Raw genomic sequence first — 22,390 nt, 5'->3', positions numbered from 1 at the left:
GTGGGCTCTGCTCTGCTAGTCCCTGGCTCTCCACTGCTTTGCACCTTCACTTCCTCATGTATCTAATGGGAGGACAAGAGCTACCTCACAGGGTTCTGCTAAGAACGGATGGAATCGTTCATGTGTGATAGACATCTGGTCTCTGCCGCCTAGCCTCCATTCTTGTTTATTTCAGAAACAGCACTGGAATTTTGTTTGAGGCACTACTTCACCCTCACACACACGATCTAGGCCAGGCCAATAAGAACTTCCACCCTTGGTCTCAGTGGTGGTTCAAGCAAGGCCTGCAAGGCCAGATTCTGTGACTTTTACTAGAACTCCTAGGAAAGAAGGGGCCCGTTCCATGGGGACATGAGCCTGGTGCTGTAGGGCCTGCCTGAGAGTCAAGCCAACACAGAGGAAAGTACAGCTTTCAGGTGGAATCCTGATGACATCCTTTCAACACCTAGATCCAGCTGTTCCTGAATCCATCCAATATACTCTCAGACTTCTGAGGCATGTGTGTACCCCCCAAATTCCTTTTTTGCTTAGGGCACTGTGAGTGGGGTTTCGTTACTTGCAACTACAAGACTCCCAACTAGTGTTCAACATGGATGGGTCTTCTTCCCTGAACTCACTGTTGGTTCAGATAATGATGGGTTATCTCTGATGTGAAGAGACATGCCCCTTCCCTTACCCTGCTTGAGGATGGATGGACAGATTACAGAACCAGGGTTGCTGTCAGATGGGGATCAGGAGGGCAAGTCCCTGGCCTCTAAAAGCAGTCACTTCCTTTCTAGCTTCTCCTGCCTTCTCTTCCTGACCACTCAAAGGCTCATCGTGGTTCTTCTGGAGGTGCTGGGGAGGGGGAGAGAATGACTCTAGGCTTAGTTCTTGCAAAGTCCCAGTGGGAACTTGGGCAACTCATCTCAGGCTGAAATGATGACTATTGTCTGACGGTCCCTTAAAAAAAAAAACAACCCAAACCAACCAAATTACAACCACCACTACCCTGTTCCTCCTCTGTCCTCAGTCAAACAGCAACAGTCACTGTCGTTACTATTGCTACTTATTAAACATGCTGCATGTGGCAGGCACCTGCTTAAAAGCATTATAGGCACCTCATCATTTCATCCTCGCAACAACCCCACGATGCACGTCATCACTCCCTTTCTACACTGAAGGGAACTGAGGCTCAGGGATTCTCTGATTTGCCCAGCATCTTCATGGCTGACCAGCCACGTGACTGGGAGTTATTTAATCTCCCTGTGCTTCAATTTTCAGGAGGATAAAACTGAATGAGGTGACATATGAAATGTTCATCGTTTCTGTTATCGTTTGGACTTTACTTCTTGAAACACGAAAATGGAGCTGTGCTCTCTGGGAACCATCCCTGATCACCGGCCCCGCTCCACCAAGCTGGCAAGAAGAGAAGCCCCTCTGCTGTAGCAAACACCACACCGTGCAAATCTCCATTTGGGTGTCTGTGAGGACGTGAGGGCGCTCCGTGGTCTGTGTCCTCTCCTCTGCCGTGCCCCATCCCACGAGCTCAGGGCCTGGCCCACAGCTGGAGGAGGGTGCTGCGTGTCTATTTGTGGCATGAATGAAGGCAAGACTCAATCTCAAAACGGGATGGTTCAAGCCTGCGTTCCACTTTCTGTGGACGGTGTTATTCTCATTTTCCTCTTTTAAATGTAGTTGTATTTTCTTTTTCTCCTACACTTAATATACATTACATATGTAAAAATATTTATAATAAATCATAATAATGGAAATAAAAATTGCACCGACAATTTCCCTGTCAGGCTCTGACACCAGCGGGTACTTGGGTTGGTGTGGACAAAGTGTAGTCCAGGGAGCTGCGACAAAGGCATCCCCGGGGCACTGGTTAGAAATGCATTTTCTCAGGACCCACCTCCACTGAATGGGAAACTCTAGGTGGAGGCCAGGTGGTTCTGATGCGTGCTCAAGTTTAGGGGACCACCGGCTGGGCTTCAGCAGTGGCTCCGGCTACCTATCCAGTGGTGCCAGGATTCCCGAGGTGAGCCCCGCAAAAGCGCGGTCGGGGGACTCACCGAGGAGGCGCAGCTGGCCTGCGGCGCCGCCGCTCACGGCGAAGAAGGCCCAGAGCGCCTGCGTGGTGTCGACGCACAGCAGGCGGTCGCGCGGGCGCCCATTGACGCCCAGGAGCACGTCGCCGCCGGGCCGCAGAGTGAAGCTGAGCGCGTCGCCTCCGCTTGGTACGGGCCCGGCGCGCGCCACCACCCAGTACTCTTTGCGGTCGAGCAGCGCGTAGGGGTCGGTGGGCAGCTCGGCGGCCCGGAGCCCGCCCGGGTCGCATGACGTGATGCCGAAGGCCAGCGCACCGGGCGCCGCCAGCCCCGGGCGGCCCACCTCCACGAAGAGGCTCTCGCCGGGCCGCAGCGGGCGCTCGGAGAAGACAAGCGTGCGACCGCCGTCGGGCCGCGGCGCGCAGGCCACCTTGCGGTCGAGCGACAGGCTCACGTCGGGCCCGCGCGTCGCGTGGAAGCGCAGGTCGGCTTCTAGCAGCGCCGGCGACGACGAGGGCCGCGGGCGTTCGCGGGGCCCGCACGGGATGGCGGCGGCCGCGTGGTCGGCGAGCGGCGGGCCCGGGGCGCGGCCCAGCGCCAGGTGGCCCAGCTTGGCCACCACCTGGTTGTTCTCCAGCTCGTTGTTGTCGAAGTTAGCCGCGTCGTGGCTGCTGGGCGGCAGGCAGGCGCTGAAGCGGGCCTGGCCGAGGCGCGCGGGCGTCAGCGTGTCGGCGAACCCGCTCTCTGCGCGGGGAGGGCAGAAGAAGGGCAGTGAGGGCGCAGCCGGCCAGGAGCCCCCGCCTTGCCCTCCCCACGCCTCCACCCCCACCTGAGCCCTCCCTTTCTTTTTCTGATTCCTTCGTGAGGTTATTTAAGATCCTCAGGTGCACAGAATTGGATTAAGCATCATCCCGAGTGCACTTGACTATTCTTATCTTTGGGACGGGCAGATGAGGCCCTTCCTCCCTTTTTCCTCCCTCCTTCTCGTACTCCCATCCCTCCATCCTTTCCTTTCCCTCTTTTCTGTCTTCTCGTCTCCCTTTTTTTCTTTCCCCCTTCTTCCTTCCTCCCACCCCCCTCAGAGGTTTTCATACTTTTGAAGATTTTTTTTTCTTTTAATTGGTGTTAGTTTCTGCTTCATAATGAAGTGAATCAGCTACACATACACATATTTAAAGGGCATTTAAAAATCATTATTGTCTGCTTCCCCAACCAGAACATAAGCTTCAAGGGAAAGAGCAAACCCTTGGGTTTGTGGCCTTACTGTGTGACAGGTTATTTTAAGCTCCTTTTCACAGGTTCTCATTTAGTCCTCATACAACCTGTGAGGTGTGTACTGTTATCACCCACCATTTGGTAAAGAAGGGAGCTGAGGCACAAAGGGGCTAGGGAGCACGACCAAGGTTGCACAGCAATTAAGTGGCAAAGTCAGGACTCGAACCCGGGGCTGTCTGGTTCCATGCTGCTTCTGAAAGAAGGCGGGGCATGGGCCTGTTCTCACTGCTGTGTCTGCAGCAGGGAGCACAGTGCCTGGGTGCTACCCCACCTTTGAATGTGTAAGGTTTCTGCAAGAAATGGCCTCATTGTATAGGACAGGAAACTAAGGGGGCGTGTTTTAAAAGTCACAGTCATGAAAATATTTTTGAACAATTTTTAGTAACATGAAAAAATGCTCTTGATCTATATTAAGTAAAAAAGCAAATAAAAATAGTGTTTGTCGTCCAGCTCTTCATACTTTGGTATCAACAGATTACTTGTTGACTGTCCCTATCTAGAATGTGAGTCCCTGGAGGGCCGTGTCTGTGACAGTCTGTTCACCACCAAGTTTCAGGGCTTAGCAGAGTGCCTGGCAGATAGCCTTCATTATTATGTAGCTTACTGGATGAATAAATGAATGAGGTCTCTAGCAGAGACTGACTGCCTCTCTGAATAACAAAGATATCAGGGAAAGAAAGTATTTTGAAGTTGTTTTTGTGATCAAAATTTTCTTGTTAACCAAAGCAAGCAAAGGAAGCAAGAAAAAGTGTTACTCAGACTTTTTAAACCAAACCACTCTAGCTAAGATTTTGTTACCATTCTGTAATTTATGTCATGGGGAAAAAAATATTTCTTCCTCTTTAGTTTTCCAAATATAAAATTAAATCATAATAACAAACATGGTTTTGCAAAAAACATGCCCTAACCCCTGGTGAGAGCCTCATATGTTACTCCCCACCCCTGCTCCACACAGGGCAGTTTGCAAACTGGCCATCCAAGTTCTGATGCTGGCTCACAGACCTGTCTGGTTGGCCTACTGGTGTTTGGTTTTTTTTTTTCTCTTTTTTAACTTTTTATTTAAAAAAAACCAAACATACAAATAGTATAATGAATGCTGTTTACCCAGATTCAACAATTACCATTCATGGCCAATCTTGTTTCACTGATGCCCCCATCAGTTCTCCCTCCTATATTATTTTGAAGCAAATCCTAGACATGCCATTTTATCTCAAAAAATTTCAGTATGTCTCTCTAAAATTTAAAGACTTCTTTATTGTGTGTGAGAATATGCTTTGTTCCCAGTTTCTTTGAATGAAGGTCCAAATAAAGCCCACTCATTGTCACTGGCCTCTTTTAAGCTATGGTTGCCTCTTCTTTTTTCCCCTTCCAGGGGTTTGTTGAATAAATCACCCCTTGGTCTTTCAAAATATTTTTTGAACTAGTGGCCAGTATTTAAGAGTCAGGAGATTCACTTTACACTGGATTTATAGCCTCTCTTGGAAAATCAGGTCTAGTGACACAGGACCTGAATTCTCGCCTGTCATCGATGGGTTACAGCTTGCCCTTTTGCTGAGGTGGTTTGCTCTCCTTCCCCATGGCCCTGAGCTGGCCCCTTCACCCATCTCAACTACTTGCTTGGGATCTGTGGACATTTGAGTTTGTCTTGCGTTAGTGGATGCTTCCCCATAACCTGAGGGAAGAAGCAGGATTTCAGTTTGGTCCTTTTAAAAAGTATGTATGTGTGCATGTGTCTGTATGTATCTGTCTATAATACTATATGTGCATAGGAAATCAAGTTCTAGAGAGACATACAACAAAATGTTAATGGTCATTATCTCTCAGGTGGGTGAGGTTATGAGGGATTTTCTTCAGATTTTTCTGTATTTTCCAACTTTTCTACAGTAAACATAGACACTGCAAAGTTTTATCATCAAAAACCCCAATATTTTGAAAAATCAAGTTTTCAATTAATATGTAACAATGGGGGGAAAATGCCCGTGATATAATATTAAATGAACAGCTGAGGATACAAAACCGAATATATGATTTGATTCGAATTATGTGGGAAATGTATGCATGGGATACAGAGGAAAGATATAGGAAGGAAATACATAGAAATTTGAGGGCGGTTATCTCTGGGTGGAAATTTCCTTCTTTATGGTTTTCAGATTTTCTCATTTTTCGCTAATGAACATGCACTGATTTTGTAATCAGAAAAAAAACATGAATAAAAGTAGACTAAAACAAGCGCTTTTTTTGAAAAGGCATTTTAGACAAGTGGGTGTTTCTGGGAGCCTCTTGGCGTAATGCATTTTCCCAGGGCTCGCTGCCCTACCACAGTCATCCTGTGAGGCCAAGCCTAAAGGCATTAGCCATGGCTTGCTGTGGGCCTCTGCTCTTGCCAACATACTCTGCTTCTGTCCCCCACCCCCAAAGCTCTTCCTCCTGGCCCCTAACAGCTCCACGTAAGAGCCTGTCCTTCAGTATAGCATCCTAATTGAGAGCATGGCTTGGAGATGGGTACACTTAGGTTCGAGTCTTGGCCTCAGCCCTTCTTGGCTATGTGACTTTAGGTAAGTCACTTTACCTCTTGAAGTCTCAGCTTCCTCAGCTTAAATATCATATATTAACGCATATATGTGGAACCTAGAAAAATGGTACAGATGAACCGGTTTGCAGGGCAGAAATTGAGACACAGCTGTAGAGAACAAACGTATGGACACCAAGAGGGGGAAGGGGTGGGGGCGGGGGCGGTGGTGGTGGTGTGATGAATTGGGAGATTGGGATTGACATGTATACACTAATATGTATAAAATAGATAACTAATAACCTGCTGTATAAAAAAATAAAATAAAATTTTTTAAGAAAATGGAATCATGATGATACCTGCCCCCCACACTCCCACCCATGTTGTTATAGAGATTAAATTAGATGCTTTTATAAAGAGTCTAGCACAGGGGTCTCAACCCCCGGGCCACGGACCCGCTATCAGTCCCCATGGCCTGTTAGGAACCAGGCCGCACAGCAGGAGGTGAGCAGAGGGCAAGCGAGCGAAGCTTCCTCTGTATTTACAGCCGCTCCCCATCGCTCACATTACCGCCTGAGCTCTGCCTCCCGTCAGATCAGCGGCGGCATTAGATTCTCATAGGAGCGCGAACCCTACTCTGAACTGCACACGCGAGGGATTTAGGTTGCACACTCCTTGTGAGAATCTAATGCCTGATGATCTGAGGTGGAGCCAAGGCGGTGATGCAAGTGCTGGGGAGCGGCTGCAAATACACATTATCATTAGCAGAGAGGTTTGACTGCACAGAGACCATAATCAATCAATGCACTTGAATCATCCGGAAACCATCCCCCCCCCACCCGGTCCGTGGAAAAATTGTCTTCCACGAAACCAGTCCCTGGTGTCAAAAAGGTTGGGGACCGGTGGTCTAGCACAGAGCATGGCACAAAGTGCTCAAAACATGGTAATTATCGTTATTCCTTAAACATCTATTAACAAAATGTATAGAGCACTTGCCATGTGCCAAGCACTGTGCTGGGCACTGGCTGAAGAGGAGAACAAGCAGGCATGGCCTCTGGGTCCATGGAGCTCTCATTGCCGTGGGAGAGACAGATTTTAATGAAGCAACTGACAGAAAACTAACTCTTCTTCCAGACTGTGATGACTGCCACCAAGAGCTGCCGTCTCACGATGCTCTGAAAGACGGGCACATTCCAGTGGGGAACTCAGACTCTGAGAGGCAAGGTGAGTTACTCCAAGTCACACAGCCAGGAAGTGATAGAACTGGGATTCTCTGTGTGTGTCAAAGGGGGACTTGGTCAGAAGTGGGGCCTGAGAGTGGGTCAGAACAGCCCAGTCTCTGATCACGGAGCTATGACACGAAGGCTGAGGGAGTGGTGGCTGGGAGGTGGAGAGTAAGCATTTCAGGCAGAGGGAACAGCATGTGTGAAGTCTCTGAGGCGGTGAAAGCTTGGTATGTTTTTGAGGCTGGTGTTACAGAGTATGTGACAGCACTTAACCTGGGACCTGGCACACAGCAGCCCCTTGGAAAAGCTTGGGTCTCCTTCCTTTATATAAGGAGCTTCGTCCCTATCAGGCATTGTCCCTGATTGAGACAGGCCCAAGATAGCAGAGTGCTGGCCTAGGCCCGACCCTTCAGAATCTACCTCTCAAAGCTTCTCTATGGAGAATCAGCCAGCTGGCTACAGGCAGAAATCCAGCCACATCAAGAGGCCATCAAGGAAGCTTATCAGAACTTCCTGGCTCTCACCTGCGACCCGTCTCCAAATGCACTCCCTGGACCTGATGAAAGTATACACAACCATTTACTTGCGCGCCTACCAGAAGCACCTCCGTGCACTCATTACCTTTATCAATCCTGACCACTATGCCACGCGGCTCTGCAAAATGGGCACATTTCACAGTGGGAAAACACCGAAGCGTTGAGAGATGAAGTGAGTTATTCAAGGTCACACAGCCAGCGGTGACGGAAATGGGATTCCATCTCAGGCTACGCAGCTCCAAAGCCGGGCTCCTTATGACAAGCAACGCTGCCTCCAAAATCCAGCTGTCCTTGTTCAACTCTTACAGCTGCCCAGCATGAGGACCCAGCCTCAGGCCAAGCGGAGTTGTGGTCCCCAGGGACCTAATATCTCTGAGAGGAAGGGTCCAACAAGTACCCCCCTCCACCCCCCCACGATCACCCACCAAGCACCATCATGCAGCAGCAGTCCGAGGCCAGGCGCGCGGAGGCTGGAATGGCTGGGATGGGTGCCCTGACCTCCCACTCTCCCTGGGCCACCTCCAGGGCCTGCCTCTGGCCTGGGATGGAGCTCAGTTCTTCCCTTTCTTTCTCTTCCCTGGCTCTCTCAGGTCCACTATGTCTGGGCCTGGAGGTAAAGCAGAATTTATGCCCCAAGAGAAACCATCTGTGTGTGAAGATGACAATGAAGACTGGAAGAACTGGAGACAGAGGGGACCCTCCATCAGTCACTTCGGTGTCTCAGAAGGACTGCTTTGGGCCGTGTCCTGGAGGCAGAAGTGACAGGACACGCTGACGGAATGATTGCCGGGGGAGGAAAAGAGGAGTCCAGCATGACCCCGGAGGTTCCGGCTGAGGCACCACGTGGGTGGTACCATCCACAGACAACAGGGATGACTGTGTGAACGTGCTCCACGTGGGAAGCCTCTCGGACGCCAGAAGGAGATGTGAGTAGGCGGAGGGAACTCTGGAGTTCAGGGGAGGTGTCAGGGCTGGGAATATGGATTCGGGAGCCAACAGCTTAGAGATGGGACTCAAGGCCCAGCGACAGGCTCATATCATCTGGAGAAAGAGTAGATGAGAGAAATGGCCTTGCCTCATTTGCTTGTTAAATTCTACAGTTGTTTAGGCACTTTTCTACGTGCATGTTGTAGTATATGATTTAAAAGTAAGAAGGAGGGCTTCCCTGGTGGCGCAGTGGTTAAGAATCCACCTGCCAATGCAGGGAACATGGATTCGAGCCCTGGTCTGGGAAGATCCCACATGCCCCGGAGCAACGAAGCCCGTGTGCCACAACTACTGAGCCTGTGCTCTAGAGCCCGTGAGCCACAACTACTGAGCCCACGTGCCACAACTACTGAAGCCTGCGTTCCTAGAGCCCGTGCTCTGCCGCAAGAGAAGCCACCCAATGAGAAGCCCGCGCACCGCAACAAAGAGTAGCCCCCGCTCGCCGCAACTAGAGAAAGCTGGTGCGCAGCAACGAAGACCCAACACAGCCAAAAATAAATAAATAAAATAAATAATTTTTTTAAAAAATAATTTAAAAAATATTTAAAAAAAAGTTCACTGGGTTGAGCTGAAGAGGGAAATGGGAGGGGGTGGTATAGACATCACTTTTGAGAAAGTTTCTCTCTGAAGGAGAGCAGAGAAATGGTAGTAGCCTGTGGAAGAGATTGTCAAGGGCAGTTTCTTTTAAAGATGGGAGCTACCAGAACACTTGTGTGTGCTCATGGGGATGATTCTGTGGAGAGGGAAAGACAGGCTGGAGAAAGGGACAAATGACAGGAGAATGCCCCTGAACAGGCAGAGGGGACAGGAGCAGAGCTCCTTCTACCATGGCCACAAGAGGGCAGGCAGAAAGGCAGGGGTGTTGGGATTGAGAAGAGAAGGTGAGGATGTTGGGCACTGAGCCCGGGCTTTTCCAGATGCCTCCCTGCTGCCAATCAGAGAAGACTGGACCAGGGCAGACAGACCTCAGCTGGTCCCTGGCCAGTGCGGTTTGTGACCTCAGCTTCCTTCTGCAATTTGGGGAGTTTCACACCTGCCTCACAGGCCCATGGGGAGGACGAATGGCAGCGCTGTGGAAGGAATAACCACGGGCCTGGTGTCATGCCCGGCACAGAGTGGGCCTTTAGGGGCCCCTAGTAGGACGTGGCCACAGACTGGAGCTCTCACTCCTGACTGGGAAAGGATAAGCCTTCGGGGTACCCTACCAGGCAAATGCCTTACTGTGGGGCTGGGAGCTGGGCGCTGATCTGGGCTGTTTGTAAAGAAAACATTAACTGCAAAAGCCGATTACCCTCTGCTGCTCCCCAGTGGGGCTCCGGATGAAGCCAGCTGAAGCTGCTCCTCCCTGCCTGATGTGGGCGCTCACAGGTCCCAGGCCAAGGCACCTCTCGGGTCCTGGACCAAAGCCCCTTGCCCACCACAGCCACTGATCAGCTGGGTGACCTCAGGCAAATCCCTGCCCCTCTCTGGGCCTCTGTTTCCTTATCTGCAGCATGGAGAGATGCACTCAGACCTGCAGGCTCTGCTTTCGATCTACAACTTCAAGTCTTTATCAAGCAGTTTGTTCATAACACTGGTGAACAGATACTGACTCTAGAACCACCAGCTGTTAGGTGACCCTGGCCAAGTTATCCATCCATGCTGGATCTGCCGATGGGGATGACAGGGTTCTTGTGAGGACCAGAAGACATCACCCAGGTACAGCCCTCAGCGTGGTGTCTGACACAGAGTAGGTCCAATAAATTAACGAAAGGGCTCAAGGCTTTCAAGGGGGGTTAATGACTCCCTTATGAGGCCTTTGGAGAGCCACTGTTGCTGGCTATCAGGCACCCAATCCCTGCTTCTTCTGGTCTCAGCACCCAGCTATTCTTTCGAGGGAACTCCCCCTGCCCCATTTCCACTCATTGCCTTGAGGAGGGAGTCTTAACTTGGCCAGTCACTCTATCCCATCCCTCTAGCCATGGAGATCAACGAGGTTAGATCTTGAGATTTTAGCTAGACCTTGTGGGAAAGCAGCTCTCCTGCTAGTTCGTGGGACATGGGACTGGAGCTGCTGGTGGCCTTGCCCCCAACCCAGAGGGACAGCCTGGTGGAGGATGACACCAACAAAGACTACAGCTGAGCAAGAAATAAAGGCCGGCCAATATTCTGGGTGCTATTTCTTGGGCCTCTGCATCAAGCCAGTCTAACAGGGAGCTGTTCCCTGGAATTTTCAGTCACAGAAGACATTAATTCCCACGTACCCCCCACCCTTTTTTTTTTTTTTTGCTTGAGTGAGATTGAACTGGTTTCTGTCACTTGCAACCAAAGGTTTCTGACAGCATAGCCTGCAATGCCATGGCCTTGGGCTGGCATTCCATGTTCAATCTGACCAGCCTTCTACTGCTCGACAGAGGAAGGATAATGAGGCCACGACACTGACCACTAGTGAGCTGCCTGGAAGAGGGACAGGGCTGCCTCAGGACAGCATGGGGCCTGCATTCCAGAGCTCTGGGAAAGGGCTTCCTTGGAGAAAAAGGAGCCAGGAGAGGTGTGCATGACCCAGCTGAACCTTCTTCTCCTGGGTCCAAGAACTACTAAAATCAGCAGAAAGTAACTTGGAGCATCCAGAGAAATCAAGGCTCTCAGGATGGACCACTCCAGGCCCCAGTAAGCCCATCCTGGTCGATGCCCCTGAGAACAGTAAACTAGCAGCCACAGGGCAGCCCTGTGGGAGAATGTATCAAGCAATGCAGTTTGCATGGGGGCAACCCAGGTGTCCATCAAAGCAGGAAGCCATTAGAGAACAAGGAAGCAGAGAGACAGATACGGATAAATCTTAAAATGGGGCAAGTGAAAAAAGAAAACTAGAATAAGATCCTTAGCACAATACCATCTACCTATGCATACAAAACAGCTCTACATTTTTTTTTTTTTTTTTTTTTTTTGTGGTACGCGGGCCTCTCACTGTTGTGGCCTCTCCCGTTGCGGAGCACAGGCTCCGGACGTGCAGGCTCAGCGGCCATGGCTCACGGGCCCAGCCGCTCCGTGGCATGTGGGATCTTCCCGGACCGGGGCACGCACCCACGTCCCCTGCATCGGCAGGCGGACTCTCAACCACTGCGCCACCAGGGAAGCCCTCTACATATTTTTAAAAGATACACACACCCAAGGGCTGCCAAACATCAGAGTGACGCTTATCTGGGCAGGGAAAGGCGCGAATGGGAGCGGGGATCGGAGATGAAGCAGAAGAGTCAAAACAAGAGAAGGGGCTTGTGTGATGATACCATGCCCTGAACTGAGAGGTCTGAAGAGCTCAGCCTGGTACCAGGCAGGGAGGAGGGACAGGCACCCATGCAAAGAGGATCATTGTGATCACAATCCGGGCTGCACCCTGGGATCACCCGAGGAGCCTTTAAGAAATCTGAATGCCTGGGAGCCACAACCCCCCCCACCACCACCTCCCTGAGGTTCTGATCTAATCGGTCTGGGTGCAACCCGGGAAGTGGGGTTTTCAGAGCCCCCCAGGTGACCTCAATGTACAGCCAAGGCTGAGAACCACTGAACTAAAGGTTCTAATCCTGGCTCTGCCACTCACAAGCAAGTCACTTCCCTTCTCCAAGCCCTGGATTCTTTATCTAAAAGGGGCTAAGTCGTCCTATCTTGAGGAAAGACTGAATGTCACAAGAGGGGGCACCTGAGGGTCTGGCCACAGAGAAGCAGCGCTCTCTGCTGCAGCTGGACCCCCCTGCAGGAGGAATGCTGGGCTGAAAGCACAGTTTCATCAGGTAAGAGAAATAGGCAAGGCCTACGAAGCTCTTTTTGTTTCTGAGACTTAATTTTGGCTGAAGTTCCAGGGCAAATACAGTGCACCCCTGTCCCACCAGATGGGGAGGACACTTCCCAGATGAGGGTTGCCAGATAAAATATAGGATGCCATGTTACATTTGAATTTCAGATAAACAACAAATTCTTCTCTACCCAAGATTCTGTAATAACCTATATGGGAAAAGAATCTGAAAAAGAATGGATATATGTATAAATGAATCACTTTGCCTTATGCCTGAAACTAACACAACATTGTAAATCAACTATACTCCAATAAAAAATCAAAATTAAAAAAAGAAAACAAATTCTTTTATAACGATGTCACAACTATTGCATGGGGTATACTTGTACTAAAGAGATTATTCATCATTTTTCTGAAATTCAAATGTAACCGGGCATCCTAAACTTGACAACCTTCCCCAGATGCTGCTTTAGCTTGGTGTTGAGGGTCTATCCAGTGTGGTCTGAGAGAGGGGAGGGAGGGATGAGGGGTCCCTATTCTGAAGTTTCACAGCTGAGACCCTCTGAGGGAACTATGTTACCCCCTTGTTCCTACTGAGGAAAAGGAAGCCAGAGGAATTTGCATGACACTAACATCAGTTGCTTTTTATTTATCCACTTGGTACTGTGGACACCACCCTCAGAAGCCCAGTTCTTCCAGCAACTGGGAGGGAGGGACCCCCTTTATGGTGGGATTTCTTTGGTTCTCATGTTGTGCCGGCAACAGCAGAGTATCTATTACCCAGGCTCAAACCGTACAAAATCATGACCGTTTCGCTTTCTTCTTATTTTTATTATAACTTTTTTTTTCTGATTATAAATCATTGTTGATAACTTGGGGGAAAAAAAAGAAGAAGAAAAACACCCATATCCCCTTTACCCCGATGCAATCAATGTCAATTTCCTCTTTCCCTGGGAAGGAAACATTTATTGAGTCTTGATCACATGTCAGTAACCTCTCCATTATCTCATATAACCTTTAGAAAGAAAAAGAACTTTATTGCCCTTTCTGATTATAAAAGGTTTTTTACATATATATTAAAAAAGATAACTCATAGAGGTAATAAAGAAAGAAGTGGAATTCACCTATGATCCCATCACGGAGAGATAGCATTCCTTCTAATCTCATTTCCCCATCTGCCTGTAATTGTGAACATTGCCCCGTGGCACCTGTGCTAGCTGCTCCCTGTCAACCAGCTCACTGCAGGCACTACTGGCAGATAAGGAAACTGAGGCTCGTGCCTGCCACCTGCCACTGATGTTCCAGTGGGCCCTCTCCTTCCCTCCAAGGGGCGTGGGATGCTGCAGGGGCTCAATAAAGGCTTGTTAAATGAACAAATGAACAGGGGCAAGAGTCCGTGACTCCTCACAGGCTTGTTCAGTCTCATGAAGTCATCAGAGGCTGCTTCCGATTTGTATTTTTTTTAAATCCTAATCTACTTGCACTGATTATGGAGATGCTGTGATTTCTCGGCTGTTACCCTGAGACATGGGCTATCTGAGGGGACAGGTGAATGAGGCCTGATTGTTTTCCTGCTCTATAGGAATAAACAGCTCCAAAAAAGAGTGACAGGAGATCTAGAGGAGATTTTAGAAACCTACATTTCCTGCAGGTGAAATACCAAAATCTTCCATGGAAAAGAGTGTGGGGCAACACAGTTAAAATGCCCAAGTAAGGCCCCAGCTTGGAGGGTGGGTAGCTCTTCATAATCTGGTCTGCCTAAGCCTGGATTTCAGACATGTGCTTCAGCTCCCATGCAAACGGGCAGAGATTCTTGCTTCTTAGCTGTTATTTCTTGAGCGCCTTCTATGTGCCAGGTGCTGTGCTGCATCCCTTTCATACACCGTCTCATGTTCCCCTGCCCAACAATCCCACGAGGTGGGTGCTATCGCGAACTCAATTTACAGATGAAGAAACTGAGGCACAGAGAGGGTTCGGTCCCCTGGCTAAGCCCACACAGCTGGCAAGTGGAGAGCCAGGTGTGGAGTAGAGATCCGTGTGACTCCCAACCCTCTGCTCCTAACTGCTCAGAAATTCTGCTGCCTTCCTTCTCCTGGAGAGTTGGGGAGCCTGAACGTATACATCTCCCCTCCCTGCCCAATGGTGGTGTGGGTGGTGGTAGGCAAGGAGCCCGGGGCCAGAGTTTTCCCTCCAGATGCAGGGCTGAAAGACCAGAAACAGCCCAGACATTCAGATATACAAACTGTGGTGCATCCGTATCACGGAATACTACTGGACAATAAAAAAGGAACAAACTTCTGATACACCATCAACAGGGATGAATCTCCAAGACCTTGTGCTGAGATTAAGAAGCCAGAAACAAAAGCATATACTGTATGATTCCATTCACGTAACGTTCAGGAAGAGGCACAATAATCTATAGTGAAAAATCGGAAGAGCGGCTGCCCCGGGAGAGAGGGGGCTGCCTCAGAAGGGGCAGGCAGGAACCTTCTTGGCTTATGGACAGGTGTATAAATCTGTCAAAACTCAAACTTTAGATCTGTGCATTCACTGCAGGTAAATGATATATAGGGCTGTGTCCCCTGAGAAACTTGCTCTCCTTTTGCTCCCCCAGAAATGGAGGCTGGGTTGGCTCAGGTGCCACCTGTGACTTCAAGAGCTAAGGTCGCAAACAGAAAGCAGGTCCATGGTTGCCAGGCACTGGGGGGAGGGGAGGATGGGGAGTGGCAGCCCAATGGGTATGGATTTCCCTTTGAAGTGATGAAAATGTCTTGGAACTAAATACAGGTGATGGTTGCCAACTGAATGCCACCGAACTGTACACTTTAAAATGGTACTTTTTTGTCATGTGACTTTTTTTTTTTTTTTTTTTTTAAGCGGTACGCGGGCCTCTCAGTGCTGTGGCCTCTCCCGTTGCGGAGCACAGGCTCCGGACGCGTAGGCTCAGCGACCATGGCTCACAGGCCCAGCCGCTCCGCGGCACGTGGGATCCTCCCGGACCGGGGCACGAACCTGCGTCCCCTGCATCGGCAGGCGGACTCTCAACCACTGCGTCACCAGGGAAACCCTGTCATGTGACTTTTACCTAATTTTTAAAAAAGTTTAAAGAGAGAGAGAGAGAAATAAGGTCTTAAGAGCAGCAGACTTGTAGCCCCATGAGTTCTCACCACCTCCTCTGTTACAGCCAGAGCCACACTTGCCTGCCTGCTTCCCCAGTGGACCTTGAGCTCCTTAACCGTGGGCCTTGATTCGATACATATTGCCGACTGCCTGGGCACTGTAAATACTAGAAGACTAGGTCATATGTTTGACTGCTGTACCAGTAGATGGATTGTAAGTGAATGAATGAGCAAATGAATAAACACGTGTGAGTGAGTGAATATATGAATGAGTGAATGAATGAGCAAGCAAAAGAACAAATACTTGCATGAATGAGTGTGCGAGCAAGTGAACAAGGGAGTGAAGGAATGAGCACAGGAATGAATGAAAGAATGAGTGAACGAGCACGGAACTGAAGGAAGGAGCAGGTGAACGAACCTGGGCCTGACCATGGACTCTGAACCACACCCGTGTGGGTTCCAATCCTGGCTTTGCAATGCAAGTCACTTAACCACTGCGTGCCTCAGTTCTCTCATCAGTAAAACGGGGGTGGTAGGTTTTCGCCAGAAAGAAATGAGTTGAAATGTGTCAACTGCTTAGAAGACGCCTGGCAAAGTGAGCCCTCGGTATTCGTGAATGTTACAGAAATACACATTCATGCGCGCGGGGACCCGCTGCCTGGTCCAGGCGGCGCCGCCCTATCCCCCTGCCAGCGGGAGCCGCGACCTACCGAGGAGCTGCACCTCGTCGGTGATGCCGTAGACGTCGATGAGCGCCCAGAGGGGGCCGCTCACGGCCACACCGCAGTGGAAGAGCACGGGCTCGCCGTCGTTGACGCTGTAGAAGACACGGCCGTGGCGGTCCGCCCAGTAGGCCAGCACAGTGTCGCGCAGCGCCAGGTTCTCGGGCAGCGCCTTGGCCCAGTAACCGGGCCGCGTGACCAGGTCAGGACAGGCATACTTGGGGATGTCCTGGGCGCTCATGAGCGACGGGTCGTGCGCCGTGAAGCCGAAGCGCAGCGCCCCGCTCCAGCCCGGGCGCACGGCCACCAGGCGCAGCCGCACCTGCTCGTATAGCCGGATGGGCCGCTGCGTGAACGTGACTCCGTTGCAGAAGCTGTTGCGCCGCGTGGCCCGGCGCGAGTGGCCGTCCAGCCGCACGTTCTTGCCCTTGGCCTGTGCATGGAAACGCGGCGCTTCGCCCAGGACTGGGCGCCGCTCCGGGCCAGGGCCGCAGCAAGGCCGGGTGGCCAGGAGGCGCGCGGGCGGGCTCGAGTCTGCGGGAAGAGACAGGCAGGAGGGTTAGGCGCCCTCGCAAACTGTTAGGCCCCTCTGAAACTGTTCAGAGCTGTTTCACTCCCAGACAGGCCAACACCAATGAGCTGGTCACAAGAGCCAGGCTGGGGTCAACTGACTTCTCCATCCCCATCAAATCCCTCCACATCTAGAGGCTTCCTCCAAAAGCCGCTTGTGGGCTGCAAAGTCCCTCTAAAGGGAACAGCGGCCTTGGATTCTTGGGGAGTAGTGGGGAGTCTTTGGTCGCTTTTCTCTGTGTAATTTTTATTAAAAAGCAAGGCAATTTGGGCGCACTTGGGATCCCCAGTGCATCCTGGAATCTCAGCTCTCTGGCACCTCCTGGCTGTGGATATGCAGGAGATCCTACCACTTCTCTAGCCTGTTTCCCTGCCTGTAAAATGGGGACATTGCTTAACTCACACAGCTGCTAAATGAACATGTGGATGGAGTTCCTAGAATACTGCCTGGCACAGAGCATGTGGTTAATAAGCAACTAATAACATGATTATAATACTGAGGGTCCAAAGGACACCCAAGCCAGGATTCTGATTTCCCTTCCCCTTTACCCACAGAAGAGGAGGGCATTCTTTATAAGCAAGGCTCGCTTTTCTAGAACATACACCTTTCATAATTCATTTCTAGGGGAATTTTGCCCCAAAGGACCTGGAGAATCTTGGGATAGTCTCCTTTCAAAGGATCTGGACACTGGCCACAAACCCAGGTGGCCCTATCTGGAGGTGGGGGCATCATCCTTCCCACCTTTCCTCCTCCATCCCTGGTTACTTACTATGCATTTCCTCATTTAATCCTTATAATAACCGTATGAGGGAAGGACTACCATTATCCCCTTCATGCAGATGAAGACATGGTGTTTCAGAGAGGTTGATTTATTTGCCTGAAGTCACACAGCTGGCTTCACTAAAGGCAGAGCTTCAATTGAAGCCATGTTTGTGTGACCTCCGTCCTGCCTTTTTACCTTATTCTCTCTGCTGTTTAGGAATCAACACAGGATGGATAGAAGGTCTGGGCTATAGACCCCTGACGTAGGAGAGGGATGCAGAGGCCACCTGTTGATTCCTTGTACCCCTAGGCAGGCCTGCTAGGCATTGAACTGGTGGAGGAGGGCTGCAGGCAAAATGGCCACTCCATTATTCATCCATCCATCCATCCTTCCATCCATCCATCCATCCATCCATCTACCCATCCATCCATCCACCCATCCATCCATCCATCCATCCATCCACCCACCCGTCCATCCATCCATCCATCCATCCATCCATCCATCCATCCATCCATCCATCTACCCATCCATCCATCCATCCATCCATCCATCCATCCATCCATCCACCCACCCATCCACCCATCTATCCATACATCCTTCTATCTACCTATCCATCTATCCAACCATCCATCCATCCATCCATCCATCCACCCACCCATCCATCCATCTATCCATACATCCTTCTAACTACCTATCCATCCATCCAACCATCCATCCATGCATGCACCCATCCATCCATCTTTTCTGCAGATGCATCTGCTGGTGTGAAGCACTGAGGGAGCACAGGTGATGATACAATCCTGCCCTTGTGGAGATCTGAGTCTCTCCGTGGAAGAGAAGACACACAGGTGAATAGACATGAACATTAGGGACCGATAATAACAATAGAGACCCCATTAGGCATTGGCATTGGGGGGCTATTAGGTCCAGAGGAGACCCCAGACTCAGCCAGGGGCCGGAAGGCAGGGGGTTATGTCCACAGAGCCAGGTCTTAAGGGAGTCTACATTCCAGGCAGAGGGAACACTAGGGGCAGAGGTGGGGGAAGCTGGACTTGGAGGGGAGGGTAAGTACTACGGTAGGTGTGACAGGTTGGGCGGCCACTGCTTTGCAGGGGTGAGGGGTGAGGGTGCCATCGCATCATAGGGACCAGCCAGGAAGGCCCTGAACGCCAGCCTGGGAGGCTCAGAGTGCACACCACGGGGAGAGGGAGCCACTAGGGGCCTCCAGTGGAGCGGGCCGGCACTGCCTGTTAGGGAGGGCCCCTAAGGCAGAGAGGAGGGTGGATACAGAGCCAGGCTGTGGGCCATCTCCGGAACCACAAAGGTAAGAGTAAGGGACCACTGGACAGCAATTCCGGCAGGACAAAAATCAGACGTGTGGGGGAAATACTGCCCGGGTGTAAACCATCCGGAAAGGCCGCCCAGGACAGCAGAGCCTGCGTTCTCCACGCACGCTGTGGCCTTGTACCAGCCACCCAACCCTGGGCGGCAGTCTCCTCCTGTGTCTAACAGGCCGGATTCTCTCCAAGGTCCCCGCCGCTGGCAACCTCTCCAGGAAACATTGAATAGGACTAGAGATCAAAAGCACCAAAGACCACAAACCACCGTTATCTGATGATTTTTATCTCAGCTCCCATCACTGTTGTTTTTCCAACCTTACCTCTCAATCAGAGGCTTTCTTTACAAAACGGGCTTGGGAATCCTAAGAGCTGCTCCTTCAGAGTGGCCTGGCGATTTCAATGGATGCTGGGGTGTGGCGAGATACTGCTTTGTTACTACAAGGGGATGTTTCCTGCTCAACCAGCTATATGTTAGGATAAAAGGCAGCCAAGTAACCAGCGAAGTTTACATATTTGTTTAATTTTGATTATACGATCCAACTTCCTTCAGGGAATGAGGGATAAACACTACTTTTCCCTCCTCTGAGGCCAGAGTCCTGATGTGAGATAAAGAAAACCAGAGTGAAAAAGTCTCTAAGAGGATGTGTTATTTACACAAATTGAAAATGCTCAAAATGAAAGAACAAAAAGCAATCTGCAAATTGTACGCCAGCGTCTGCTTTTAGCTCAGCTCAGGGAAAGCAGCCTCTACATGAAACAGAAAACTGTGGCCACGGACCCCACGGGCCTCGGAGAACATCCTAGTTCAGGGACGTCAATGGAAAACCTGAACTTTGTCATTTAAATTACAGCAATAAACACTACAGCCATATTAGAGAAAGTTTGGGAAGAAGGAGAAAATTTCCCCTCTTCCCCCCACATTCATACCTTAACTCACGTTGCATTTTTCATGTTGGCCTTTATCCTGCCTGGCCCTTATCCACGGAAGAACCACTGGCTGTGCCCTCACTAGGCGCCATGTCCTGGGCCGTATGTTTTTGATACAAGTGATACAAGGTTGCAGTTAATTCTTAATACAAATCCTCACCCACAGGATTACTGTCTATTTTCCAGGAAAAAAAAACTTCCTGCGGCTACAAGGAGATATGAACCCAGCTCTGTCTGACCCCAAACCAGCCCTCTTTCCTCCTGTCCTGACTTTCCTCCAAAAGTAGCACAGAAGGACTAAGCACTAAGTAGTACTGAGTACCTTTTCTAACTTCCTTGCCACCAGAGCACACATTTAATTTTGACTCCTGCCTTTTCTTTCCTAACTCAACATTATATAAAAAGCATCTTTTCCCACATGGCTCCCAAGCGTTCACTGTTCTGTTTCACCACTGCAGAATATTCCACTGAGAGCCAAAATGTCCCCTGCCGTTCCCCTCCTGGAGATGACTTCAGCTGTTCCCGCAAATGGCTGAGTCCATGGGCACAGAGGTTCCTGGCTGCTGGTGCCAGGACCAGATTTAAATGGACACCCTGTCACTGGTGAGGTGTCACCTTCTGCCAGGGAGGGGCCCCCAGCCCACACCAGGGACCAGACCCTTTCCTCCCATGCGAGGCAGAGTCTCCACTGGCCTCGTGCGGGTGTGCCTCCCTCTCTCTGGCCAGGAACTGGGTCTAGAGACTCTAAGAACAAGGCAGGGGGAAGGAGTTTCTATGCGGTGGGAACCGAGGGGAGACTCTGTAGTCTCTTCCTGTGTGTAGGAAGGAGGGGACAGTCCTGGCCCACCCCTCATGGTTAACCAAAGGCTGCTGCAGCCCCTCCAAGACCAGAGGGAAGGGTCTTTCCAGCGTTTAGTCAAGGAAGCAATGCCCCACTCGAAAACGTACGAGTACAGATTTTGGGGGGTGGGTGATGAGTGGCTGTTGGTATTCAGGGAGGAGGGAGCTCTGTTCTGGCTAAACAAATGTTGCCCCCGCCAGCCTTGGGCTAGTCCTTCGGGAAAGCAGGGGGACATCAGAACTGCTCCGCGGGCTGCTGCTCTGTGATCTACTCACATCAGTGCTTTAGAACGGCCCTCACGGGCTCTGGGTTCGAACCCATGCTTTGCTGCTAATTTGTCTGAGGGGCCTTTGGACAAGTCACCATCTGTGAATAGTGTGTGAATGCAGAGCCTCATCTCAGGCTGCTGGGAGGGGCGATGAGAGCACAGAAAGCTCCCAGCAGGAGTCCCAGCACACGATGGATGCGCACTAGACGTTCATTCCTTCCCCTGCAGGGAACATCAGGTCCAACCCCTGGGTAAGCCCCTCACTCCATCTCTCCCACACTTTTATTTTCTAAATCTCAATGTGAGAGGTGGTTAAAAAGAGCACAGGCTTGGAGTCAGGCAGATGGGGGTTTAAATTCTGGTTTTGTTGTTTCGTAGCTGTGTGATCTTGAGGTACATGCTTAACTTCTCTGCTCCGTCCCCTAACCAGACCTAGAAAACTGGTAAGAGTCATCTCCACCCTGCACGATTGCTCTGAGGATGAATGAGGCCAGCTGGTCAGACTCGGTGTGTGGCACGTAGTAGGTGTTCACTTAACACTGGGTCCCCCACCCCACCCCCACCCCCTTTAGTTACCTTATTTAGTTTCTTTGCCGAGAAAAGGTTTACTCCTGGGTCGAAGATGGCTACTTGTAGGGTCAGGGGATTATATCCTGCAATGTTTCTCCCATGGAGGGTTGGTAACCTTGGCCAGGAAAGGCCTCTTGAAAACCCCAGGGCCACTTTCCCTGGGTATCCAAGGACAGAGACCTATTTTTAAGCCATCCCAGCAGCGTCCCAAATGTGCACTGTGCCACCCCTGAATGATACCCGCTCATCGCCCCAACCCAGCCTTTCCTTTGATCTAAAAAGAGCCCAAGGAAATGGCATTTACTGCCAGGAGGATGGCAGGAAGCAACAGCTCCAGCTTCTCTGGCTGCCGAGATGACGGCCTCCAGCTTGCTGGCGTTCAGCAGATGGCATCCTGGCTGAAATTTTCATCAGATTCCGCTCCACCGGCAAAGGGAATTGCCAACTGCGAGGACAGTCTATTCTAGCCCCTCCCTCTCACTAGAGGATTTAACTAGCCTTTTACTGAGCCTTCGTTATGTGCCGGCACAGGCCTTTGTGGATTGAGTTTACATTCTTCCAACCCTGCAGGGTAGGTTTGACCACCTTCATTTTCCAGAGGAGGAAACCAAGGCAGCAAAGCTGGGCAGTGGCAGGAGAGGGCCAGGCTCGGGCCCTTCCTCCCATCCCTGTCCCCTCTCCAAGGCGGCCGCCTGTGGCCTTTGGGGGCGGGGGTCGTGTGCCTTGCTAAGCACCATGACAGCTGTACCGGCCCCTCTCCCACCGAAACACACCCACACGCCACTCACACAATCTGATGTACAACTTCAGGGGCTTTCTGAACCGCACAACATCCAACCTCAGACTGTGGACCTTCAGTAACAAGTCTCTGTTTCAAGTGACAGAGGTAGGAAGCAACAGGGTGCGTGTGTGTGCTCGCGCACGCGGGCTTTAGAGA

The 22,390-nt window shown here is 50.8% G+C and overlaps 1 protein-coding gene across 1 annotated transcript in view; it reads right to left on the bottom strand.

The window, feature by feature from the left end:
- NEURL1B (neuralized E3 ubiquitin protein ligase 1B) overlaps nucleotides 1-22,390 on the bottom strand; it is a 40,484-nt gene that overhangs the window by 5,419 nt on the left and 12,675 nt on the right. The window contains exons 2-3 of the mRNA XM_079915355.1: nucleotides 16,162-16,707; nucleotides 2,055-2,774 (exon numbers count right to left, since the gene is read on the bottom strand). Coding sequence (XP_079771481.1) covers nucleotides 2,055-2,774; nucleotides 16,162-16,707 — 1,266 coding nt within the window. The remainder of the gene's footprint in view (nucleotides 1-2,054; nucleotides 2,775-16,161; nucleotides 16,708-22,390) is intronic.

This window comes from Stenella coeruleoalba (assembly GCF_951394435.1).
Source record: "Stenella coeruleoalba genome assembly, chromosome: 3".
Classification (NCBI taxonomy): Eukaryota; Metazoa; Chordata; class Mammalia; order Artiodactyla; family Delphinidae; genus Stenella; species Stenella coeruleoalba.
This window is presented reverse-complemented; position numbering and strand designations above follow the sequence as displayed.